Source organism: Tenebrio molitor, chromosome Y (assembly GCF_963966145.1).
Source record: "Tenebrio molitor chromosome Y, icTenMoli1.1, whole genome shotgun sequence".
Taxonomy (NCBI): domain Eukaryota; kingdom Metazoa; phylum Arthropoda; class Insecta; order Coleoptera; family Tenebrionidae; genus Tenebrio; species Tenebrio molitor.
The window spans coordinates 1209281-1231238 of NC_091056.1; the positions used below are offsets into that span (position 1 = coordinate 1209281).

Genomic DNA, 21958 nt, shown 5'->3' on the forward strand with positions numbered 1-21958 from the left:
TGTTATTTTGCGGGCCGTCGAGAATACATTTCCAAATAGGCATTCTCGTAAATTAATATTTTTCGCACGCCGTGGTAACAGTTTATATTAATCATCAAAATCAATTTTGAAATAAATTTCTCCAGATGAAAGATATTGAATTTCCCGCAGGTCAGTTACGACGGGATCCTTTAGAGTTGTCCCTGGACGGATAGACTCATATTTGAGCTTGTTTTTATCACCATAATTGATAAAAAACGCGTAATCTGGACATTTAACATCCTAAGGATTCATTAATTTTTCCATTTTCGAGTTTGTGTTTTCGCCTAGATTTTTCGCACAATCTTGCATAATCTGATGGCAATATTTCAAAGCGCTTACTACGGCCAAGATTTCGAGTTCATACGAATGGTATCTGGATTCCGTAGGTGTAGTGGCTTTACTAAAGTAAGCAACTACTTTTTTTTAATCATCATGAATCGGGATGATAATGGCACCGAAGCCTTTACTACTCGCGTCGGTGTGTAGTTCAGTGGGTAGTGAAGGGTTAAAAATGGTTAGAACAGGTTCGCTTGCAAGGATATTTACGACGTAATTGAATGCATCAGTATGTTTTTGTGACCACTGCCAAACAGCGTCATGTTTTAAAAGTGTCGATAAAACACGCGTTTTTACAGAAAATTGAGGAATCAATTTTCGAAAGTAGCCTGCAAGTCCCAAAAATTGCCGGACTTCTTTCACATTCATTGACGGTTTGATGGCTTTTAGAACATTTGCTTTAGACGGACTTGGTTTAACTTCACCATTTGATATCACACGACCTAGATATTCTACTTCTGTTTGAAGGAAAGAACATTTTTCAACATTAATGGAGAAACCGTGCGATTGTAGGGTGGTTAAAACCTTTCGTAAATTCGCTAGTCCTTTCTTAACGGTAGTGGAAGGAATCAACACATCGTCTAAGTAAACTAAGGCAATTCCCTCTTGGATTTCCGATTGAAGTGCAGTATTAATTGCTCTTTGATAGATGGAAGGGGCGTTGGCCAACCCAAAAGGCATACGGAGGTATTCATATTGGCCGTCTGGGGTAACAAATGCTAGTTTCTCAATTGAGTCAGGGTGGACTGGTATTTGATGGAAACCGGCTGCCATGTCAACAGTGGTAAAATAAGTACTCCCGCTCAGACAATCTACTCGCGCTCTGAAATCAACAACGAGTCCCGGTTGTCCATTTTTTTTTCTTTACTAATAAGCAAGGACTGGCATAGGGTGATCGTGAGGGTTGTATAATTAAATTCGCCAATAGTTATTGGGGTAGGAATTTTGGTTCCAGTTGTAGCCATTGCCTTAAATTCGTTCAAGATTGATTCAATTGTCGATGGTTCATTATTATGACTCAATAGTGGTTCATATTGCAGAGTTGATCCTGATTTAGTATGAGTTAGTAAATTCAGAAAGTCTAAACCCAAAAGCGCATCGCAAGAAACGGCCTCGTCATCAACTACCTGCAATTTATGAATCAATGTGTTGCTGTTTATCGTTACGTTTGCATTGACTATACCGGGACATTTTTTAACATTGAACGTACCCCATACTTATTCCCTATGTTCAGTTTTAAAAAACACAGGTCAATGCATGTATGTAATCACGTAACCAAGGTAACGAAAATAAGTACTTGACTGTTTAACAAAATGGTCGAGTTGTTTGAAGAAGAAATACACATAATGCAGTTATTCTATGCCAATCAGAGCATTAGAAATGTGCGTGACATTTCCAATGCAACACATGATAGACCAATTCCATCAGTCGGAACAATTTTTAACATTATTTTAAAATCTCTGGTGTTCGATATAGTTGGTTGCATAGCAACTTACAATGCAATTATCTGTGTTTTTTAAAATTGAACATAGGGAATACGTATGGACTATGTTCAGAGTTAAAAAAATGTCCCGATATGTGACAAAGAAATGATACCGCCGACCTCCGAGAGTTCGGCGCACTCGGAAATCAGTTCCATTTGCAACAACACAACCAGTGACGATCTTACCAATGATACTTGGGAACCCGTGTCTAGCAATACGCCCGTTCTACGTCCGTCGAGCTCGTGATTTGGCGTTAAACAGAAATTGACACGTTTAGTTTCTTAACTCGACCGCTGATTTAGTTTTGAACGGGTTTCATTTCGTTTACGTGTAAAACAATTTTCAATGTCGTGGCCTGATCGTTTGCAATATGTACAAAGAGAAACATCAATCGTTTTTCGAGGTATCTTTTCTGCGGCTGGAGACACTTCCCGTTCTCTTTTTACAGCACGTGTGCAATCTACACGCCGGGAATCTTTGTCATCAAGTAAGTCTCGTTCCATTCTAGTTCTGTGGTCAGTCGAGTGATTTCGTCTATCCATGCTTGTGGGTCGTCCCTTGTAGGCACAAACTCGGGCAACACTACAACATCGGATGGCAAAGGGAGCAGCTGTGGACCTCATTCGATCTAACAATCGTTGTAGGACCATTTCCAGGGAGGATGTTGGGGTCGACGTAGTTTCTTCCTCCTCCATGTCAATTTGTATTTATTTAGAAATGGCTGCGGTGTATGAGCACGCGGTGACACGCACCCGGCTGTCCCTCTTTTTTCCTTGTGTCTATAAAAGTACTATCCACCCGCGCACACGTGTTTTGCAATCCCACTTCTGATGTTATATTTTAATTCTTAAATGTAAGGAGTACAACGGTTGTAATATATGATTAACAGGGACGTAACGATTTATCTGTCTCTTGCAAGGCCGGTTGTTGTTCTTCTTAAACTACACCATGGACATGCGCATGAGACGTAGCACATGAGAAAAGCCGCCAAATATAAAATATAGCGCTCTGGCGCTAACAAATGCAATAAATTAACGCAAATTTGTAAATAAACAAGAACACAATTAGTTATTTAGTTTTAAACATGTTTGGCACTTAAAATACTTTTGGTACAAATTTCTTTTCATAAGACATGTCTTGTAGTATGTTCTTTGGCATTATTGATATTTAATGCCCATATTTATAAAATATATATTTTGGGTTCACACAAAACAGAGTCCTCTCGTCTTCTGCATTTTCATATACTGCTGTATTTTCTTCAAAATTATTTTTTTTAATATGAGTACCTAGTAGGCTTTCCACATTCATAATTTATAAACGAATTTTCGCTTATTTCTTCTAATGCTGTTTTTTTGAAATCCGTTTCTTTGTTATCAATCGCAGGTTTGTGTTATATTTTTGGTTCATAATAACTTTTTAACAACTTTTCTTCCATCTCTCCCAATGCAGTGTTCGGCAATTCAATAATTTCCATTTTCTCGTTTACAGTGGCGATTTGTGGCCCATCTTTTGTCTTAATTTGGTCTTATTTTTGGCTGAAGTCTTGTTGGAACTTTTCGTACTTGCTTTAGCTTTCAACCCATTTTGTTTTAATTTTTCTTCTCTTTTTAATAATTGATCATTTTTTTCTATTTACAAGTTCAATTTTCTTTTGAGCTTTATCATGTTCTTTATTTTGCATTATTTGTTTGAAACCTGTAGATGTTATTGCCCAAGGCAGTTTTTTTTAATCTGGTTTTCCACTTCTTTCCGGTGTTTTGGGATAGCAAAAATATTCTTCCAAACTTTGGTTAGATGCGTTAGTAGTGTATTCTTTCTCGTCATTTAAGGATTCATTCATCTTCATATGTATTATCGTTTACATGACTAATGATCACTTGTGATTTTTCAGGTTCGATCAGATCAAAATATATTTGTAATTTGTTACTTGCCCAGTTAGAAAATATGGATCATAGAATGCGGATGTTGGTAATGGAAGGTGGAAGGCAAATGTATGATTAATTTGTCTTTTAAACTCCTCCAAATATTCTTCTACCAAGTGAATGGGTAAAGAGTATTGTCGGTGGTCCAAATTTATCATCATTTGACCCTATTGACGACTCGGATTCGACCTCGTCAGACTCAATTTCTTCTTCTGCATTGTTCGAGGTGGATGGGGCAGAAATGCCAAACAGTTGTTTTATTTCGTCTATTAAAGGCACCCATACCAAATTATCAGTTAAAAACAAGATCAACAACGTAATTAGTTCAAACAACTGTGATCATTACTCATTGTCTTTTTCCTTCAACAATATTTGTGTTTCTGTCATTTCTATGGGTATACCGGGTGATTCAGTTTGGTATTCGCGGCCCTACATCTTTTTTGTTTTAAGAAAAAAGTATAGCAAACCATATATATTTGTAAATCGCTTGTGAAACTACAATAGATGATGTGGTCAAATCTTCTCTACGATGACATATGTCAAAGTTAAGACAGTCAACTTTTTTTTTAAATAGTACACTATACATTTCTTAGCTTATTCTTGTAAAGCTTTTTTTTCTACATTTGAATCTGTAAAAAAAGTTGACACTTACATCAGAAAAATATCGAGAAAAATAATAAAATATGATTTAATTTATTCGAAAGCGTTATTTTCTAAAAAGAGCTAGTAAGCCAAACATTTGTAAATTTGCATTATGTTGGTTCCCTGCATGTCACTATTTACAAGACAACCAAGTAGCCAAAAAATAAAATGATTTGACCTTGTTTGTTTTCAAGCCTCGGGTGCGCCTCGGCCAGAAAACTGAGACTCGGACGAAATACCAAATCCATACTGAATTTACTATGCTAAAGTCGCGTTATGTTGGTTCCCTGCATCTCACTATTTTAAGAATTACATAGCCAAAAAATAAAATTATTTGACATCCTGAATTTACTTCATTCGAATATTAGAATTTACATTTATTCGAATTTTACACAGTCACCTATCCAAATATTCCAATAATTCGAATACGATTCCCAAGACTCATCATGTCATTCATGCACTATCAAAATTCAACAACATATTTTCATCGTGTATGCATTCAAAGCGGTGTAGTCAGGAAGAAGTTAGGTTTCGAAGCCAGATGTTATATCATAGTTATTTATTTAAATGTAGGTTATAACATAGCTATTTATTTAAATGTAGGTACTTTAATATTTGACGCTATTAATGTCAAAATTCAATTGTCTCCATGGCTAACTAGCTCTTTTTAGAAAATAACACTTTCGAATAAATGAAATCATATTTAATTTTTTTTCTCGATTTTTTCATATTACAAGTGTCAACTTTTTTTACACATTCAAATGTAGAAAAAAAAGCTTTACAAGAATAGACTAAGAAATATATAATGTACTATTAAAAAAAAAAAAAGTTGACTGTCTTAACTTTGACATATGTCATCGCAGAGAAGATTTGACAACGTCATCTATTGTAGTTTTATAAGCGATTTACAAATATATATGGTTTGCTATACTTTTTTCTTAAAATAAAAAAGATATAGGGGCGCGAATACCAATCTGAATCACCCGGTATACTTTGTTTTATCTATCACTTTTGTACAATTCATCGTGGACATCAAGATTATACTATTAAAATGACAAAACAACAATCAAACATAAGTGGCACTTCCACAAAAGCGTCGTGAAGTTTTAAAATATGATTTTTAGAATTTGTGTCTCTAATAGGTCTATTATTGTATTCAATTTGGAGTCGTTTATGGTTATCTATTAAAGCACTCGTTCTTTAATATACTATAATGCGCATGCCCGCTCTACCTACCTACCTACCTTGTGGAGTGAACTCTAAACGCTCCGCTCCTACTGTAGCTGAACGTTTCAGAGTTAACTCTTTACGCTCTTATGCGCATATCCGAACGACATTAGAGCGTATAAGAATCAAAAGAGTGAAAAGATACGCCATACCGAACGCAGCTTATAAAGTCACCGTAAGTCGAATGAACACCTGGAATTTGATGTAGAGACCTCCCACGACCTGCTGTATAGTAACCGGCCTGTTCATTTATTTATCTTAGGTATCTTTGGGCTTTCCTGCTAATCGTTCATTTTCACGGCATCTCGATGTTACACCCATCCTATTTCGCCCCATTCCTGTGCATTTTCTTTCATGACGTGCGAAGTTTCTGGGCGCTAAGAGTGCTAAACAATTGTGACATTGAATGCAACTCTGTTTTTCTGTAACTACTCGTAGCACTCTTCTTACAGGTATTCGACAACCTAAGGTCACATATTTATTATTGTTAGCGTCCCCTTGCAAACGTAACTGCTTAAGAGCATCATTTCTCTCTTTACAATTTGCTTTAAGCTTCATCAGACTGTGCTGTTCCGCCTCTTTACTATGTTGTGTTACGGGATATCTGGTTATTTCAACTATCATCTTTTGGCAGTAAAAGCAGCAATATTTTTTGACTAGCTTTTTATTCTTCATCGGTGGTGTTTCGCTTTGTAATTCGGATAACACTAACGGTGTGGCAAACTTGTCACCAACTAACTTGTAACTCTTTCCCTTCAAAGTTTGTTATTGGCGTACAATACAGTAGCTTCTAATCTTGAAGGGTTTCTGTGTAGTACCATGTAGATACAGTGACAATATTCATTGGAAGAGGGATGTTCTATAGTTATAAAATGTTAGTACAAAAATTTAAGTCATGTTATAAACACTTTACTGCAAACGTGTTTTCTATTAGGAATATATTTGGGTATAAATCCCATCAAATCTGTACTAACTTCGCACAGATTACGTTTATAGTCTTGTGTAGCACCATTTCTGTCTTGTGTGTCACTTTCAAATTATTGGTGTTTATGTTGAAACTTCCGGCGAATGATAAAAGGCTGGTACCTTCTGGAACCGTGGCAAATACAGACTCTACAGACAATGTAGGATTAGAGTTTGTGAGTGAACGATCCTGAGATATTGTTGGTGAACTCGGACCAGCCAATTGAGGCCGTAACTCACCAACAGAAGATTGGTTCTCTTAAAGTACAATAGAAATAATTTCAAAATTTAAAATTTTTCACCTTGATGTAAAAAGTACCTTTCTAATGTTTTGCATTTCTTGCGTTGATAAGCTCATGATCATCAGCAAATGCATTTGTTCATTTGACTCCTCTGAAGAAAAGTCCGAGGAACGGCAGACATAATCGTTGTCTTCGTCCGTGGCGTAAGGCTTTGATTCATCACTGCTCTGTTTTAATGAACGAGCGTTGTTTCTCTTTCCTCGGGAATTTGACGTCTCAGGGACTAGACTGGAAGGATCTGGTAATTTGGAACAACACTGTTCTAAAGATTTATTTCTGGTTAGATTGAAATCAAAGTGTTCTGGTTTCAGGACAATCTTCCATTCAGGAAAATGATTTAACTCGGTTAAAATAATCTCCAATTTTGCCGGACCAAAAACAATCAGTCATAAATAATACAATTAATTTACTGTAGCAATTAACTATTATACTTAGTTGCAAAACTTGAACTAAAATATTTGTCATTTTTTTAAATTTGCTGTATCCTTTCTCGAAACAAGTGTAAAATAGCGTAATGCCATTAAATGAAATAAGAGTTGATTTAAGGCGAATCGGGATGAGGTTTTAGTGAGATTCTCGGTCAACAGATGGCGCGGGATTTACTTAGCTGTTTTTAGCTAAACCAAGCGAAAAATTTGTAATCTGAAAAGGGCAATGTCTTTAAAACATTATTGAAAATTGCGGCAACGTTTTACTTTTTTTATTTTTTCTTCCTTTAAAAAATTTTTCATTGTATCTTTTTTAAAAACAAAAAAAATCAAAAAGTGGTCAACAGCGACGATTAAGCCATATTTACTAATGCTTAATCGATTTTTATTTAATTTTTTCGTTAGAAAATAGTGTCCGAAACAGTAATATACGTTTTCTCTTTGATCGAACCGCCCGCACATGTCTGGCACTGATCAAGAGTTACAAACAAGGAATTTGAGCAGTTACAAAAGTATATGTGAGACTTGTATTCACACTATTTTAGTAATGATAACTTAAAAGTTGAGGTTGCCTCCGACGATCCCAGTCGAGATCCTGTTATTAACACCATAACAGACCGATTTTTAATTGATGGTCAGCATTTTCTTAGAGAGATTAGATCTCTAGAAAACCATAACAACAAATGTCTTAAAAGTTGAAGGGGTACTTCAAATTAATATCTTGGGACTACAAAACTGCATGGAATTTAAAATTTGAGTGTCCATACTGCAAAAAAAAAGTGTGTTCAGTGAGGCTGAACCAAAGCCAATAAATAATAAATCTAGAGAAATTATCTCAAAGCAACTCAATTCCTAAATTAAATCAACTAGCAGTGGTCGATAGTGCTGTATGGGGAATTATCTCTATTGGTGGTGGACATTCCAACATGGAAGAACTGTTTTATTCGTTGTAACACTCCAATTTCCCGGTTATAACGCTCCGATGGAAGGTGTAAAATTACGTAAATTAAAACCAGGAAAGAAACAATACAAATGGATTTTGCGAAAATAAATTTCTAGGAATTTTCTCTCCCGAACAAAATGTTTTCACGAATATTCCACTTGTGTATAAAATGTCGTGAAAATCATTTTCAATGAAAAAAATTAATTAACAAAAGAGTTTGATCGATTTACACTGAATCAAAAAGATTTTTTTGTTCGACACTGTCAGAATTTGAGAATTTTCTCCTGTGTAAACGGATTTCGATAAATATCACAACTTGTCAAAACGAAACGTCAAGTTAATTTTAATGATTTTAGGCGATTTGGAGCCTTTAAGAGGCTCGTCGAACAAAAAAACCTTGTATTCAACTCGTTCTTGTGTAAATTTGGCTTTTTTTATACTATTTTTTGGAATTTGTCCGCCATAGTACCTATGTACGCCCGCTGAAATACGTGAAATTGCCAAAAATACGGTCGCGAATTTGCTGCCTGATAAATCCTGATAAATAATTTTTGATACATTTTGTAATTTAAACTGACACGCATGACAAGATAATTCCGCATCAAGCTTTACCAACTTAAAAATTTTCGTAAAATGTTCCGTGAATTAATGGCTATAAGGACATCGCAGATGATGACGTTGCGTTCGTTAATATGTCTATTAGAGAATCAAAATGGAGGCAAATTACAAAAATAACTATTACTACATCCAAGAATATAAATGCATCAATTTTACGTACGATATTAAAAAAAAAAGAAGTGAATTTGTTTCAGTCCATGAAGGAACCAGCCGGAAAAAAATACAATACGCGTAATATGAAGAGGTGGAAACTAAAAAATTGGTTCACCCAGGTCAGGAGCTCTAACATTCCGATAAGTGCTCCGATTTTGTAAGAAAGGGCCCGGCAAGGTTTTCCCGGTAATAGCGCTTTCCCGGCTATAGCGCTTTCCCGGCTATAGCGCTTTTTTCTTCGGTCCTTAGAAGAGCGTTATAATATATATTTTTAAAAAATCTAGTTACTTTGTGCAACCTGTCAGCTGGAGCAGTTGTTACGCAAGTAATTTGACAAGTTATTAGACTGTAAAAAATTGCATTTGTCATAACTTTCGAGTAAAAATGAAATGACCAACATGCTACAAGCGTATTTTGAGTGTGGCAAGAATACACAGCCAGCTATTCGCCTTTATCACCAGCATTTTCTTAATGGAACAGTACCCCACTACAAAAAATGATTTAATTTCCTTAACCCTCCACCACCCGGCGGCATGGCAATTTTGCCGGAGTACATTCATTATTCGGATATTACTATAAGTAATAAGTAACAATAAGTAACAAGTAATAGTGCAGTGCTTATCAACATAATTACCGGCTGATGGGCCAATTTCAAGTCGAGTTACAACCGGGACAAACTACGTTTCCCATGGCAACGTTGCAAATAAATTTACAACCGATTTCAAGTTCGAATTGTCGCGCGATTTGCATCTGCTATTTGCAACTACCTATTGGACGGTTGTAAGCAGTTGCATTCTGTTCTGTCATTTTTACACCGCGAAAATGGCTGCAGCTAGGCAGGTCTTGGCCGCTTTAGTTGTGGATGAATTAGTTAATCGTGGTGATAGCGACAGTGACGAAGAAGAACAAAGGTTAGCAAGAATACCTTTTAGTATTCAGGAGATGTCGGAGAGAAATCTCTTCCAGAAAACACGCCTGGACCGTCGTGTTTTCAATTATGTGCTGGAAGTTCTAACACCAAGTTTGGAACGAAATACAAGGCGAGGACGTTACGAACATCTCACACCTACGCATAAATTATATGTTGCATTGCAGTTTTATGCTTCGGGTGGATTTCAATGGTTAGTTGGAGGTAGTTCAAGAATTTCACAATCAGCTGTTTCAAACGCGATCAGTGAAGTGACTAGCGCTCTAGTAGCCGTCTCGCAGCAGTTTATTCGTTTTCCAACTGCCAGAGAATTCACCGAAGTTAAACAGGCATTTTACCAACTAGGGTTGACCCAGCATGGAGTTGGATTTCCAAATGTACTGGGAGTAATCGATTGTACACATTGTAGAGTGCAAGCACCCAGCAATGCCCCGGAACAATATTTTAACAGACATCTCTACCATTCGATCAATGTTCAATTAATTGCGGGACCAGATTTGAAAATTTACAATGTTTTTGCCGAGTTCCCAGGTTCAAATCATGATTCATACATCTGGCGAAATTCAGCTGTACGGAATGCATTTGAAGAGGGTGGTACTTTTCCTGAAGGTTGGTTAGTTGCGGACTCCGGGTACCCCCAGGAACCGTGGATTATGACACCAGTGGCAAATGCAACATCACCGGCAGAACATTTGTACAATTCTGTGCACATTTCCACCAGAAACCCAATTGAAAGAACAAATGGTGTTTTAAAGAGTCGTTGGCGTGTTCTAGACCGTCCACTTGCTTATGAACCCGGTAAGGTCTGTCAAATAATTGCTGCTTGTTGTGTGCTGCATAATATTTGCATTCAGTACAATTTAGATGTGGATGATTTCGAAGATCATCCTCTCCCTGACGACTTACAACCTTGTCATGGGGCCATCCCTGGGAATTATATGGACATTCGTAGAGATCTCATTGCAAGACACTTCACTCGATAATCTAGGTTTTTTGATGTGTTTTATGCTTTCAATTTTTTTTTTCAGATGCATATTCAGTTGCATAAAGTAAAAGCTCTTGTACAAAAAAACACCAAATGATTAATAATTTTCATTTATTAATCATTAAAATAAAACAGCAACAATATATTTTTAATTTATATTTAATTTTTTTCTTTTGAGTTCTATGCCCTCTTGTAATAATTCAAGTTTCAATTTTTTTAAATTTATTAATTGGTCTAAACGACTGTTGAGGTCGGACCGCGCTTGTCGCATTTCAGAAACCAACTCTCCTAAGATTTGGTTGGTTTCTCTTTGCAAGCATGTCGTTTCCTCGGCTTCTTTTAGTACCGCCTCGATCGTCCTTTTTTTGCCTCGTCTGGGAAGTGGGGGTGGTTTTAGGATTGGTGTAGAAGATGGAGGTACTACAGGATTGGGATCTGGCCGATTAAACAGATTTATAATTATTTTTTTTATGTTCATAATATTTTTGTTAATTCCAAATTGTTTTCGTATGTTTATAAAGAATGTGTTTATGACTGAATGTTATTGGTGATTTAATTTTTTGTGTATCAATAAAACATGTAGTTCGAAATGTACATACCTTCATTTGTATCGACCGGGTTAAGGGATGAGGACGGAAGATCTACAAAGGGTGGCCTTTCGGGAATGGGTTCTAAATTATATTCAGTACTATTATTTAATTGTTTTACATAAAAAACGAGTGGAAAAACAGTAAAAAAATATCTGAAACTGAAAATATCAATTATTGCATACATACCAAATATAATCACATCTGGAATGTGAGCTATGCTCGTCGAAGGACCGGGATTGATTACTGTAAGTAGAATGATAAAAAGTGCAAAAAATATTACTTATGTGACCCTACCTTGACGCCTGAAGGGGTCAACTCCACCAGCAATCCCCTCAATGCTATCGGTACCAATAAATTGGGAAAGTTTGGCATCGATAGCAGAAAGGGGTGTATTGGCTTCATTTTGACCGCCCCAAGTTTTTCGGCCCTCTCGCTTAACCGCGTTGACTCTATGTTTGGCCCTTGTCTTCAGGTCCTTAAATTTACTCCGCAATTCTGCTGCCGTCCGTACTGTGGGAGCGACAGCGTCTACCACCTGCTGCCATCCTCTGTCCCGGTGGAATTGAGTTAAATTCGGACCCTTGAGAGGACCAAACAATAGAGCCCTTCGCTTCTCGACTTCTTCGACAAGCACAGCCGTTTCTTCCACTTTAAAATTTTTTGACCTTTTCTTAACCCTAAAATGTGTCGTTTTACACATCTGCGATAAATAAATTAAAAACATTTTGTACTTACGCTTTATTTTCCATTATATTTCTTCGTTTGGTTTTGAAATTTTTAAATTTAATTCGCGCACCGCAAAATTAATGACAGTTGTCACGTGATCGAGAGCAAATTTGCAACTGCACTGCCTCCCCGGGCAGTTTGAACTTGAAATTGGGTTGTAAATTCCGTTGCAAGAGAATTGCAAATATTTGCGCTACAACTGCAGTTTGCATCGCTAACTTGAAATTGGCCCATGAGAGTGACAAAAATTGACAGTTCACAGTGATGCGGCAAAAATTTCATAACATATAATAGGAATGGCTTGCTTCGGCTACAATCATTTGTAATGACCCTGTATTTCCACTTTTTTTTTCCTATGCAAGAGTGCAATCTTATCTTTATTGTACACTTAATATTGTCGGTATGTGATTGTCAAAGAAAAACGTATATTTCTGTTTTGGGCGTTATTTTTTGTCAAAATTTAAAAATAAAAAAAGATTTGCCATTAAGAAGTTGGCCCCCACATGCGCCGTTGAGCAGATTTTTATTTTTTTTTTTAATAACGAAGAAAAAAATATTTTTTTTTGAATGGAATCAAAAATAAAAAAAGTAAAAAGTTGCCGCATTTTGAAGTAACATTTTATGACACTTGCAGTTTAAAAATTGAAAATCGGTCATACCGTTTCTTTAAAAAACACTAAATACTTTTCCGATATCTTTATCTCTCTCGCACACTTGGTCATCCCGATTAGCCTTAATGCTTACCATCGTCTTCAGCAATTATGCATCTCCTCCTTGCAGCTCTGTATTTAGTACCAGTAAAAACTTCAAAGCTCCTGCTTTTTCGCCTAATTAAATAAAACCTTTTTTTTTTGTTCATAATGTGTTATTGTGAAAGCACAATCACCATTTCATGAAATTATTGTTACCCCTACAATTTAAGAATTTCAACAAACGAGGAAATTGTATGGTCAATTTTTCCACAACCTAATGTCAGCCTAAAGCCAGCTTCTTGGGAATTTTTTTGTACGGAAGAAGCACCATGGGTGGGGCTGCAATTCCGAAAGCGCTGTAAGTACACAACACAGTAATTAATTCTTTTTCGTTTCCAGATGAGATCTCATACAAATTTTTGAAATGTTTTGAGGTCGGTCCCAACACCAGCCCTGATTTTACGCAAGTCCTTACTTCAGTTTCGTCTGCGTTTATATCCGAGGGTGGTGCTCCATCGTGTCTAGAAGATCGTGTTCCAACAAGTATTGTTTCAAGTCCTGAAACCATTTTCTGATAGCAGTTTCAGTTACCGCAGAACGCGACTTGGAAATAATTTCAGTATTACGTTTGACAAAATAATTTAAGCCATTTTTCTCCAGGCCTATTGTTTTTAAAAGGATTTGGCCTATTAGTTTCTGTCAAAATCTTCTATACAGCGTCTTTTACTTCGGATGGATGCATCGGAAATCCCAATTTGGCTTTTGCAAGTATCCACTGTTCCAAACGGCTTTCTTCGAATTCATCTAATACTGGTTTAGGACCCATTTTCCTAATGTTAGGAGTTTTCGCGTTAATTTTATAATGAAGTGTTGACTTCGGACTGTTATATTTTTTTGAAGCCGAATTCAAAGATTCAATGCCGTCTTTTACATCTTGGATGGCTTTAGCAAGTACATCCTCTCCATAACGGAATCGACAGTATTTTTTGACAGCTTTCGGAGGTAGTTTTCGAACATCTAAAATAAGATGCTTAAATAAATACTTTAATTAATATCAATTAATTTTATTAAAAACTATTAGGTCCAAATATAAAATTCCAGTTAATGAACACATCTTGTTCAGTGATTGAACTAGATCTAAGCGGCGTTCATTAACTGGCTGACTACAATTGACGTTGAAAATAATTTTGTTAAAAGATAACCCTATAAGCAGAAATACATAAGGCAGATTTGCGCTTGTTTTCATAAAAAACGCAAAAACCCAGTGAATGAACATGGCGTTCATTTACTAGATATCACCCATTGTTTGGAACCAGTTATTGAACGTGGCATAATATTGCAAATTTACATGAAAAATCAACCTGTTTCTGCACAAATTGTTGATTTGTTCAATTTACTTTACTTACTCTAGGTTTCATTATTTTCTTCTAATTTGGTTTTAAAATATGGTTTTCTAGATAAGTATATCTAACTTACCTGAAACAAAATGGCTCCCAGCCTTTCGGCTGCTTACCCACACCACTTCTGACGAATTTCCACAAAGCACAGGATGTTAATATTAATCTAATGAATGAACAAAATACTGTGCAAGCGTTACTTTTGCCAAAAGCATGCGCGAACTATTTAAAAGCTACTGATTTCTTATTTTCAACGAAAAACCAGACTTTCGTTCATTTACTGGTCAGTGTTCATTCTCTGGGATATTCACCCTACTTTACACGGAATGTTACGGTTTCACTCAACGTTATTGTGATTCTCTATAATTGTATTTCGTGCTATTTGTGTTGTTATTTGTAAAAACTGTTAAAAATTCTTTCTTAAATGTGGTGTAGTTTTGCGCAGCTTATAAGTCTACCAATCGTGCCTCAAAAAATTCAAACGTGTCTTTTCACGGCTAAGAAAAAGTGTATAAGATTAATAACGGTAAATATACGCAAAATAATTTTTTTTTTGTGTTATAACTAAGAATAAAAATAATCACAAATTATGACGGCATTTTTCCAACAGATTCGAATTTAAGGAAAAAATGGATAATAGCTACTCGCAGGGAGAATATTATTACATCAAAAAGTTGTATCTACACTATGTAGCGACCATTTTAAAGAAAATGAGAATAAAATAAAAGGAAATTCAAAGTTACAAAAATATGCTGTAGTATCAATTTTCAATTTTCCACCACACCTATTACAAAAAATCAGTCATAGGGAAAATAGAAAATAGAATCAAAAATAGGTAAGTTGAATCAATATTCAATTTACCTATTTTCAATTGGTTACTTGAAATTTTCATTTAGAGAACATCTTTTTTTGTAGGTAAGTCAGTAATGTAATCAATCACTAAGCACATTATTGACTTACCTACAAAGAAAAAATGCTCTCTAAATGAAAATTTCAAGTATGATGAGACTATTTATAAAAAATATAGAAATATTCTTTTAAAAAAATTGGTATAATTAAAAAAACAATATTGAGGAAATTGAAGTGCCTTTGCCATCCACTTCACAAAATTTTCTTGAAGCACCACCGTAGATGTGGGTGACTTGGGACGATTTTGACTTTCAACTTATGATTTTTTAAAAAAACCGTGAAACTTTTTCAACTTTAAAAAATTGCAGATCATGCCAAATGATCAGGAATATCGGTTGGCATAATCAAAATGCGTTAAAGTCGCTTTGTTAAATAAAGAAAATAAAATACCCTTGTCCCAAGTCACCCACCACTTTGGGTGGCTTGGGATTCGTGTTAATTTGGGTGTGTTTTTCAAGTCATAGAAGAGAGAGGTGACTTGGGACATATTTTATGTTTTTTAAAGATAATTCATGATGAGGTGTTATGATTTGGGTAGGTATTTTACCGGAAAAACTCTAAGAAGGTTCAAATAATATCAAATTGTATTTGAACAATAAAGAATAAACATAATAGCAAATTCTTTGGTGTAGGTCAACCGTGGCCAACCTTTTTGTTCTCGAGTACCACTTTATTTGACTAAAAATATGTGAGGTGCCCCTTTTTCATTTCTTTTTCATTCTTCTGAAAGATAATGCATATGTACCCCTGCCCTACTAAGTCATCTGAATCAAATAACTGGAAAAAAGGTTTTACTTCGCGTAGGTATTACGATAAGATTATGACTGCGTGCCAATAGTGCCACGCGTGCCGCGGGTTGGTCACTGTTGGTGTAGGTAATAGCTAGCCATAGACGAACACATTTTTCGCCACATTTGCATGCGGCGAGCAAAAATGACGGATAAAACTGTGCGTTTATGCAGACTTGACGCGCCACATCCGACGACTTGCATGCCATATTTTTACAAAATAAACGCACACGTTTGCATGGCGTTAAAAATCGATTGGTATTTATAACAATATCGGTAGTGCAGCAAAAATGACTAACAAAGATCGTCATGTTCATTAACGCGCAATTCTATGTCACTATATTTCTCCCTTTCACGTAACCATTATTATTATTATTATTATTCTTTATTAGCCCAACAGTTGTACAAAACAACCCTTTATAGGACACAAATACAAAGAGGAAAAAAATACATAACAGCTTAATACATATAACAAAAGAACATGAAACTAACCAAATAATTGATAATTAATAACATTTGAAAGAAAATAAACGAAACTATAGTCTACTAACAAGGTCAATCTATAATCTAAAAATACTACCTACAGAATCAGTCTTTATAATTGAGAATACCAATAACACTATCTCTAAACAACATCGGATTTTTACGGAAAATATCTACGCCATCACATATGCTATTGTATAAACTACACATTAGAATAATTGGACTTCTGGCTAACGCATTTGTTCTAGGAGTGGTGTACGCAAACGTGAGAGGAAATCTCGTTTCAATACGAGGAACCAAGAAATCGATTTTGTTGAAAATATCTGATAAGTCAATTTTGTTGTGTATGATTTTGTGTAACACAGTTAAGGCAGTAAGATCTCTTATGATTCCTAGCGGCAAAACATTGAATTCGGACCAGAGTAACTCGTTACGATAACCAATGGGCGGGTAATATTTATGCTCTTTAAAGAAAAGATACTTGAGGAACTTACGCTGTATGTTTTCAATCGCTGCTATGTAACATTGCTGGATTGGATACCAAATTAGAGACCCATACTCCAGTTTGGATAAAATAAGTGCAGAAAATATCGATTTTAAGCAATCACAGTCTCTAAATAACTGGCAGTTTCGTATGATAAAACCCAGGGTAAACATACACGAGGAGGTCAAATGATGAATGTGGGTGTCGAACCTCAATTCTCTATCAAAATGTACTCCAAGATCCTTAACAGTTTCACAGCGTTCCAAAGAAGTATTACCAATCGAGTAGACAAAGGGTATTTCGGATTTTTTACGACAATAAGTCATAACTTTGCACTTTCTGGGATTCAAATTTAATTTGTTACTGGTACACCAGATGTTAAGCCTGTCCAGGTTTCTTTGTAAGTTGTCAGCATCAGAGAGAGAATTGATGGTCTGAAAAATTTTGGCATCATCAGCATACAACAAAACTTCGCAGTCAAGAACAGATGGAAGGTCGTTGATAAATAGAGTAAAAATCAGGGGACCCAGGACCGACCCTTGAGGAACACCAGAGTTTGTAGCGTAAGGATAGGAAGAAACCCCATGATAATGAACATACTGTTGACGGCCAGAAGGATAGGACTCGAAGAATGCAATTAGTTTATTACTGAAGCCGAACATATCCAGTTTTTTGATGATAATATTATGATCGATCTGGTCGAAGGCCTTAGTGAAATCAGTATAAATTGTGTCGACCTGCTGTTGTGTATCCAAGGATTCGGAGACGTATTGCGAGAAGGTTAATAAATTTGACATTGTGGAACGGCGGTCAATAAAGCCATGTTGGCGCGGAGAAAATCTGCTACGGACACTGGAGTAAATATAACTATGCAAGACAATTTCGAATATCTTGGAAAAATTCGACGACAAAGATATAGGTCTATAGTCAGAGATATTGGAGGGTTTTCCAGATTTAAAAACAGGGCACACCTTAGATTTCTTCCATTCTTTTGGGAAGCAACCTGACTCGAGTGAAGCATTAAAGATTATCATCAGAGGTTCAACAAGAACATATCGGCAGTCCCTAACCAAAAAGCCAGGAAGTCCATCCGGACCTGATGTCATTTTATTCGGAATTCTATTTATGGCACTAATAATATCGGTCTCAGAGATCTTGAGTATATTGACTGTGGGAAAACAGCTCGAGGCAGCATCAACGTTGTTATGATTGCAATAGGGATCCGATTGTACAAAAGTAGATTTGAAATATGATGCAAATGCATCCACAATATTCTGCGGATCATCTAACAATGTGTTTTCAGAGTACATTCTGCCAGGAATTCTGGTTCCCCCTTTCTTTAGATTGACGTAAGACCAAAAATCCTTCGGCTTGGATTTAATATTGTTCTGAACATTTAACACAAACTGAGAGTGAGCTTTGGAGATATCTTTTTTGGAGGTAGTTCTTAATAGCTTAAAATTTGCAAGATGGAGTTGCGAGCCTGATTCCTTGTATTTCTTCCACGCCTTATGTTTTTCACGGAGAGTTGCTATGATATGTGCATTAAACCACGGCGGATAATTCTTCCCACTAGGCTTGCAGGTCGGAACATTCCTGTCTACGATTTCGAACAAAAAATGATAAAACTGGTCCACCATTGCATCAACGGTAGGTAAATCTTTTAACAGGCTCCAGTCAATGGCCTGTATTTCCTTATAGAGAGTTGGGAAATCAGCTTTACGAAAATTGTATGCTCTATGGCTGTAATCAGAATTGGTGAAATCATTTTGACCACGGGATGCCAATATCACATCTACAGACAATGCGGGGTGATAGCCATCCTCAGAAACAAGAGGATCGAAGTCGCGGATCACTTTGCAGGAAGTATTGGAGAAAAACAAATCAAGCAGTTTGCTGTTGCAGTTACGTTACCATTACACTGCTGCAAACCCAAAAAACTAACTGCCTGTTTTAACCTCTCAGCTACATTGTCCGGAGGAATCTCATCGACACGAGGTATATTAAAATCGCCAGCAATAACTAAATTGTTACAATGAATATAATTATTTTCAAAAAAGTCACACACACTGTTCAGGTCAACGATAGTCGGGGTACGAGGAAAATAAATGACAAAAATGAATATATCCTCTTGGTTGAATCTGTATTTACAGCCAATTATATCTATGTGCGGAACCACAGTACGCAGATCAGACAAATCAACCTCTTCTACTGCCAGAGTATACGCCAATAAAACTCCACCACCCCTACTAGAATCTGTTGCAGTTAAATCACGATCACGGCGGATGACACTATATTTGTTGATATCAATAAACTCCGAGCTGGAGATGGAATCTATCAGCCAAGACTCCGTAATACAGATAAAATCATATGTAGATGAACTGGATGCATTATAAAACGAATCAATCTTATTTTTAAGACTACGCACATTCTGGTAATATAGCTTAAGGACAGGACCACTGTTGGGTTGAGTTAGTTTTTTCCGTCATTGAATTGAACGATTTTGGGGATTCCATTAAAGTATTTAAGTTTAATATTAGCCTCACCACTGTTGACTCGAGTCTTGAATTCAAGTCTGGTATTGTAGGCCATGTTATGCTGATACTTTGTCAAGTCTTTGTTGATATAGATGCCATTTGTTGTTCTAACCTTGAAGACTACGTTGCGAGCGTGAATGATCGAGGTAAAAGTTACCTTGAGGGGGCGCTTCCTTGTATTTGAGGCTTTACCAAGTCTTACGCACTGAACAATGTCGGCATTGGATATCCCATTTGAAGAGATTAGGGTAATTACTTTATTCAAATCATCCGTCTTTCTTTCGTCAGCAGTAACACAACGAGACTCCTCCAAGTTGTTAATAATAATGTTGTACGCACGTTGCTGCCTATCCTCCATCTCATCAAACAGCTGTTCGTTGGAGATATGAGCGCCTTGACCGATAAGACCATTCACCTCTATGTTTTCACCATTCGTTTTTGTTGCACTTTTTAGTTGATCAATCTCATTCTTCAGACTTTGTAACTCATCTTTCAAGCTTCTAACTCTCTCAACCAAATTACAATTTTGACAGAAAAAGCTGATTCTTCTGTTTGGACTTCTTAGAACTGAAATTTCAGTTCTGGATAGTCCTAGGCATACTCCATGCTGCACTATTTTACAAATGTCACATGCGACTCGTTCATCATCCTTGTAACTAACACTGCAAGTTGCACATACAGTCGGCATGTTAATAATTTGCACTTTAACTTTAATCTAATAATTTTATTTTTACCGTCGGCCAGACACCGTGCACCGTGCCAACTGTAACATTATTTTTGCCATAAACGTCGTTTCCTTTTTTGTTTCCATTATTATTTGCAAAAATTGTATAGTACATTAGAGCAGTAGCAGTAGTAATAATAACTAAATTTATTTTCTTGTTAATTTGAGACATTTTGAAATTATTACGCACACTTCGAATTGTGAAGTGTAAATGCCGTTGGCGTGGCGTGCGACCTCTTGAAATTTCCAAAGAGCCACGAGCCATGCAAATCCGTCGCGTAAATCGTCAGATTCTTCCATAAACAGGCCGATTTACTCGTGGTGGACTAGCACGACGGATAATTCCGTGGAGTGGCGTGGATGTTTATGGTGTCGGTTGTAAAAATGCTCGACGTTGCTCGCCACGAGTAAATGTGCCACTTTTGCTCGCCTCATGCAAATGTGGCGAAAAATGTGTTCGGCTATGGCTAGCTAATGAAATTAGGAACGATTTAATTATGTAAGTACCATTAGACCTAAGTTAGGTAATTTAAAAATAGCCCTGAATTATTGATTCATTTAACTTCAAAGCCCCTCTTCTTAGTATTGTTGGAGTTGGCAATCTGGTCACAAATTCTTCTTCTGTTATATCTCCTTCACCTGGAATTGGTGGGAAAACATAGGCATTAGAAATTTTTAAACTGGCTTTGACGTAGGAACCGCGACATGGGTTTTCCTGGATGATCTTTCCAATAAATCGCTGGCTTCTTCCCTTAGCTGATTTTAGTTCAACAATTATAAAATCATTCAGTTGTAAATCAGAATAATTTGCCTTATCGTCAAAGTCGTTTGCTTTTTCCAGTTCTACTTCTAATATCTCGATTTTGTCAACCTCTTTAGAACATTTTCCAACCTCATACATTTCGGGATCTATCAATGCGTTTCCATTATTTTCAGTTGTCTCAGCGTCGTCCATGCCTTCAGATTCTACAGTACGACTGCTATCAGACTCGACGTATTTTTGCAAAATGTCAGGTTTCTGCTTTTTCTTTCGCAGTTATTAATTTTTTTGGACACTTTTAGTTACTGAAACATCACTGTGCGCAACGCTCTTTCCAGGAGGCACCCTTAATTTCTCTCTTTTCGCTGTTTTGGGAGCCGTATTATTGTCTGCTTTTTTCATCTTGCCGTGGCAATTTTTTCAACACCGCGTCTCGATTCAGGGGAATTAGTCCAGTTACCTTGAATCCTGATTTGAAAGTTTCTGCCTGAATAACCTCTACATTTTCCATCGTTTGCCTCAAGAGCGTCTGAAACACATCTTTCCGCAAGGGACCTCTATTTTTCAATTTCCACACATTTAAAAGTTTTCTCCAGGCTCCCTTAATGGGTCGGAAACAGCAAACATCTAAGGGCTGTGTAAGATGTGTGTTGTTTGGTGGGAACAGCACAAACCTTATATAATTTGCCTGGCACTCTAGTAACACTTTTATGGAGATGTGGCTGGAGAGGTTGTCACCTAATAAAACCTTTGGTCGATTTAATTTCTTGAGATGAGGTAAAGCTAATGTCATGAACCAGTCTTCGAACAGATTTTGATCAAACCAACCCTACTTACTCCTATTGTAGCGGGCATTAGTGGTCCTCTTTCGGTCCATGTCGATGAAACATGGTCGGCTTTATATACAATATAAGGA

General features: G+C 36.5%; 1 protein-coding gene and 1 long non-coding RNA gene across 2 annotated transcripts in view; both read left to right on the forward strand.

Annotated features, from left to right (window-relative positions):
* The window catches only part of LOC138140531 (uncharacterized), a 194475-nt gene that overhangs the window by 93189 nt on the left and 79328 nt on the right, over positions 1 to 21958 (forward strand). The window lies entirely within an intron of this gene.
* On the forward strand, positions 9688 to 11542 carry LOC138140541 (putative nuclease HARBI1). Its single transcript, XM_069061628.1, has one exon. The coding sequence runs from the start codon at positions 9862 to 9864 to the stop codon at positions 10948 to 10950; it is 1089 nt and encodes a 362-aa protein (XP_068917729.1). The 5' UTR covers positions 9688 to 9861; the 3' UTR covers positions 10951 to 11542.

Bases quoted from the DNA above. Each gene is read 5' to 3' on its own strand.
- LOC138140541 (XM_069061628.1), top strand. From the start codon at position 9,862: ATGGCTGCAGCTAGGCAGGTCTTGGCCGCTTTAGTTGTGGATGAATTA.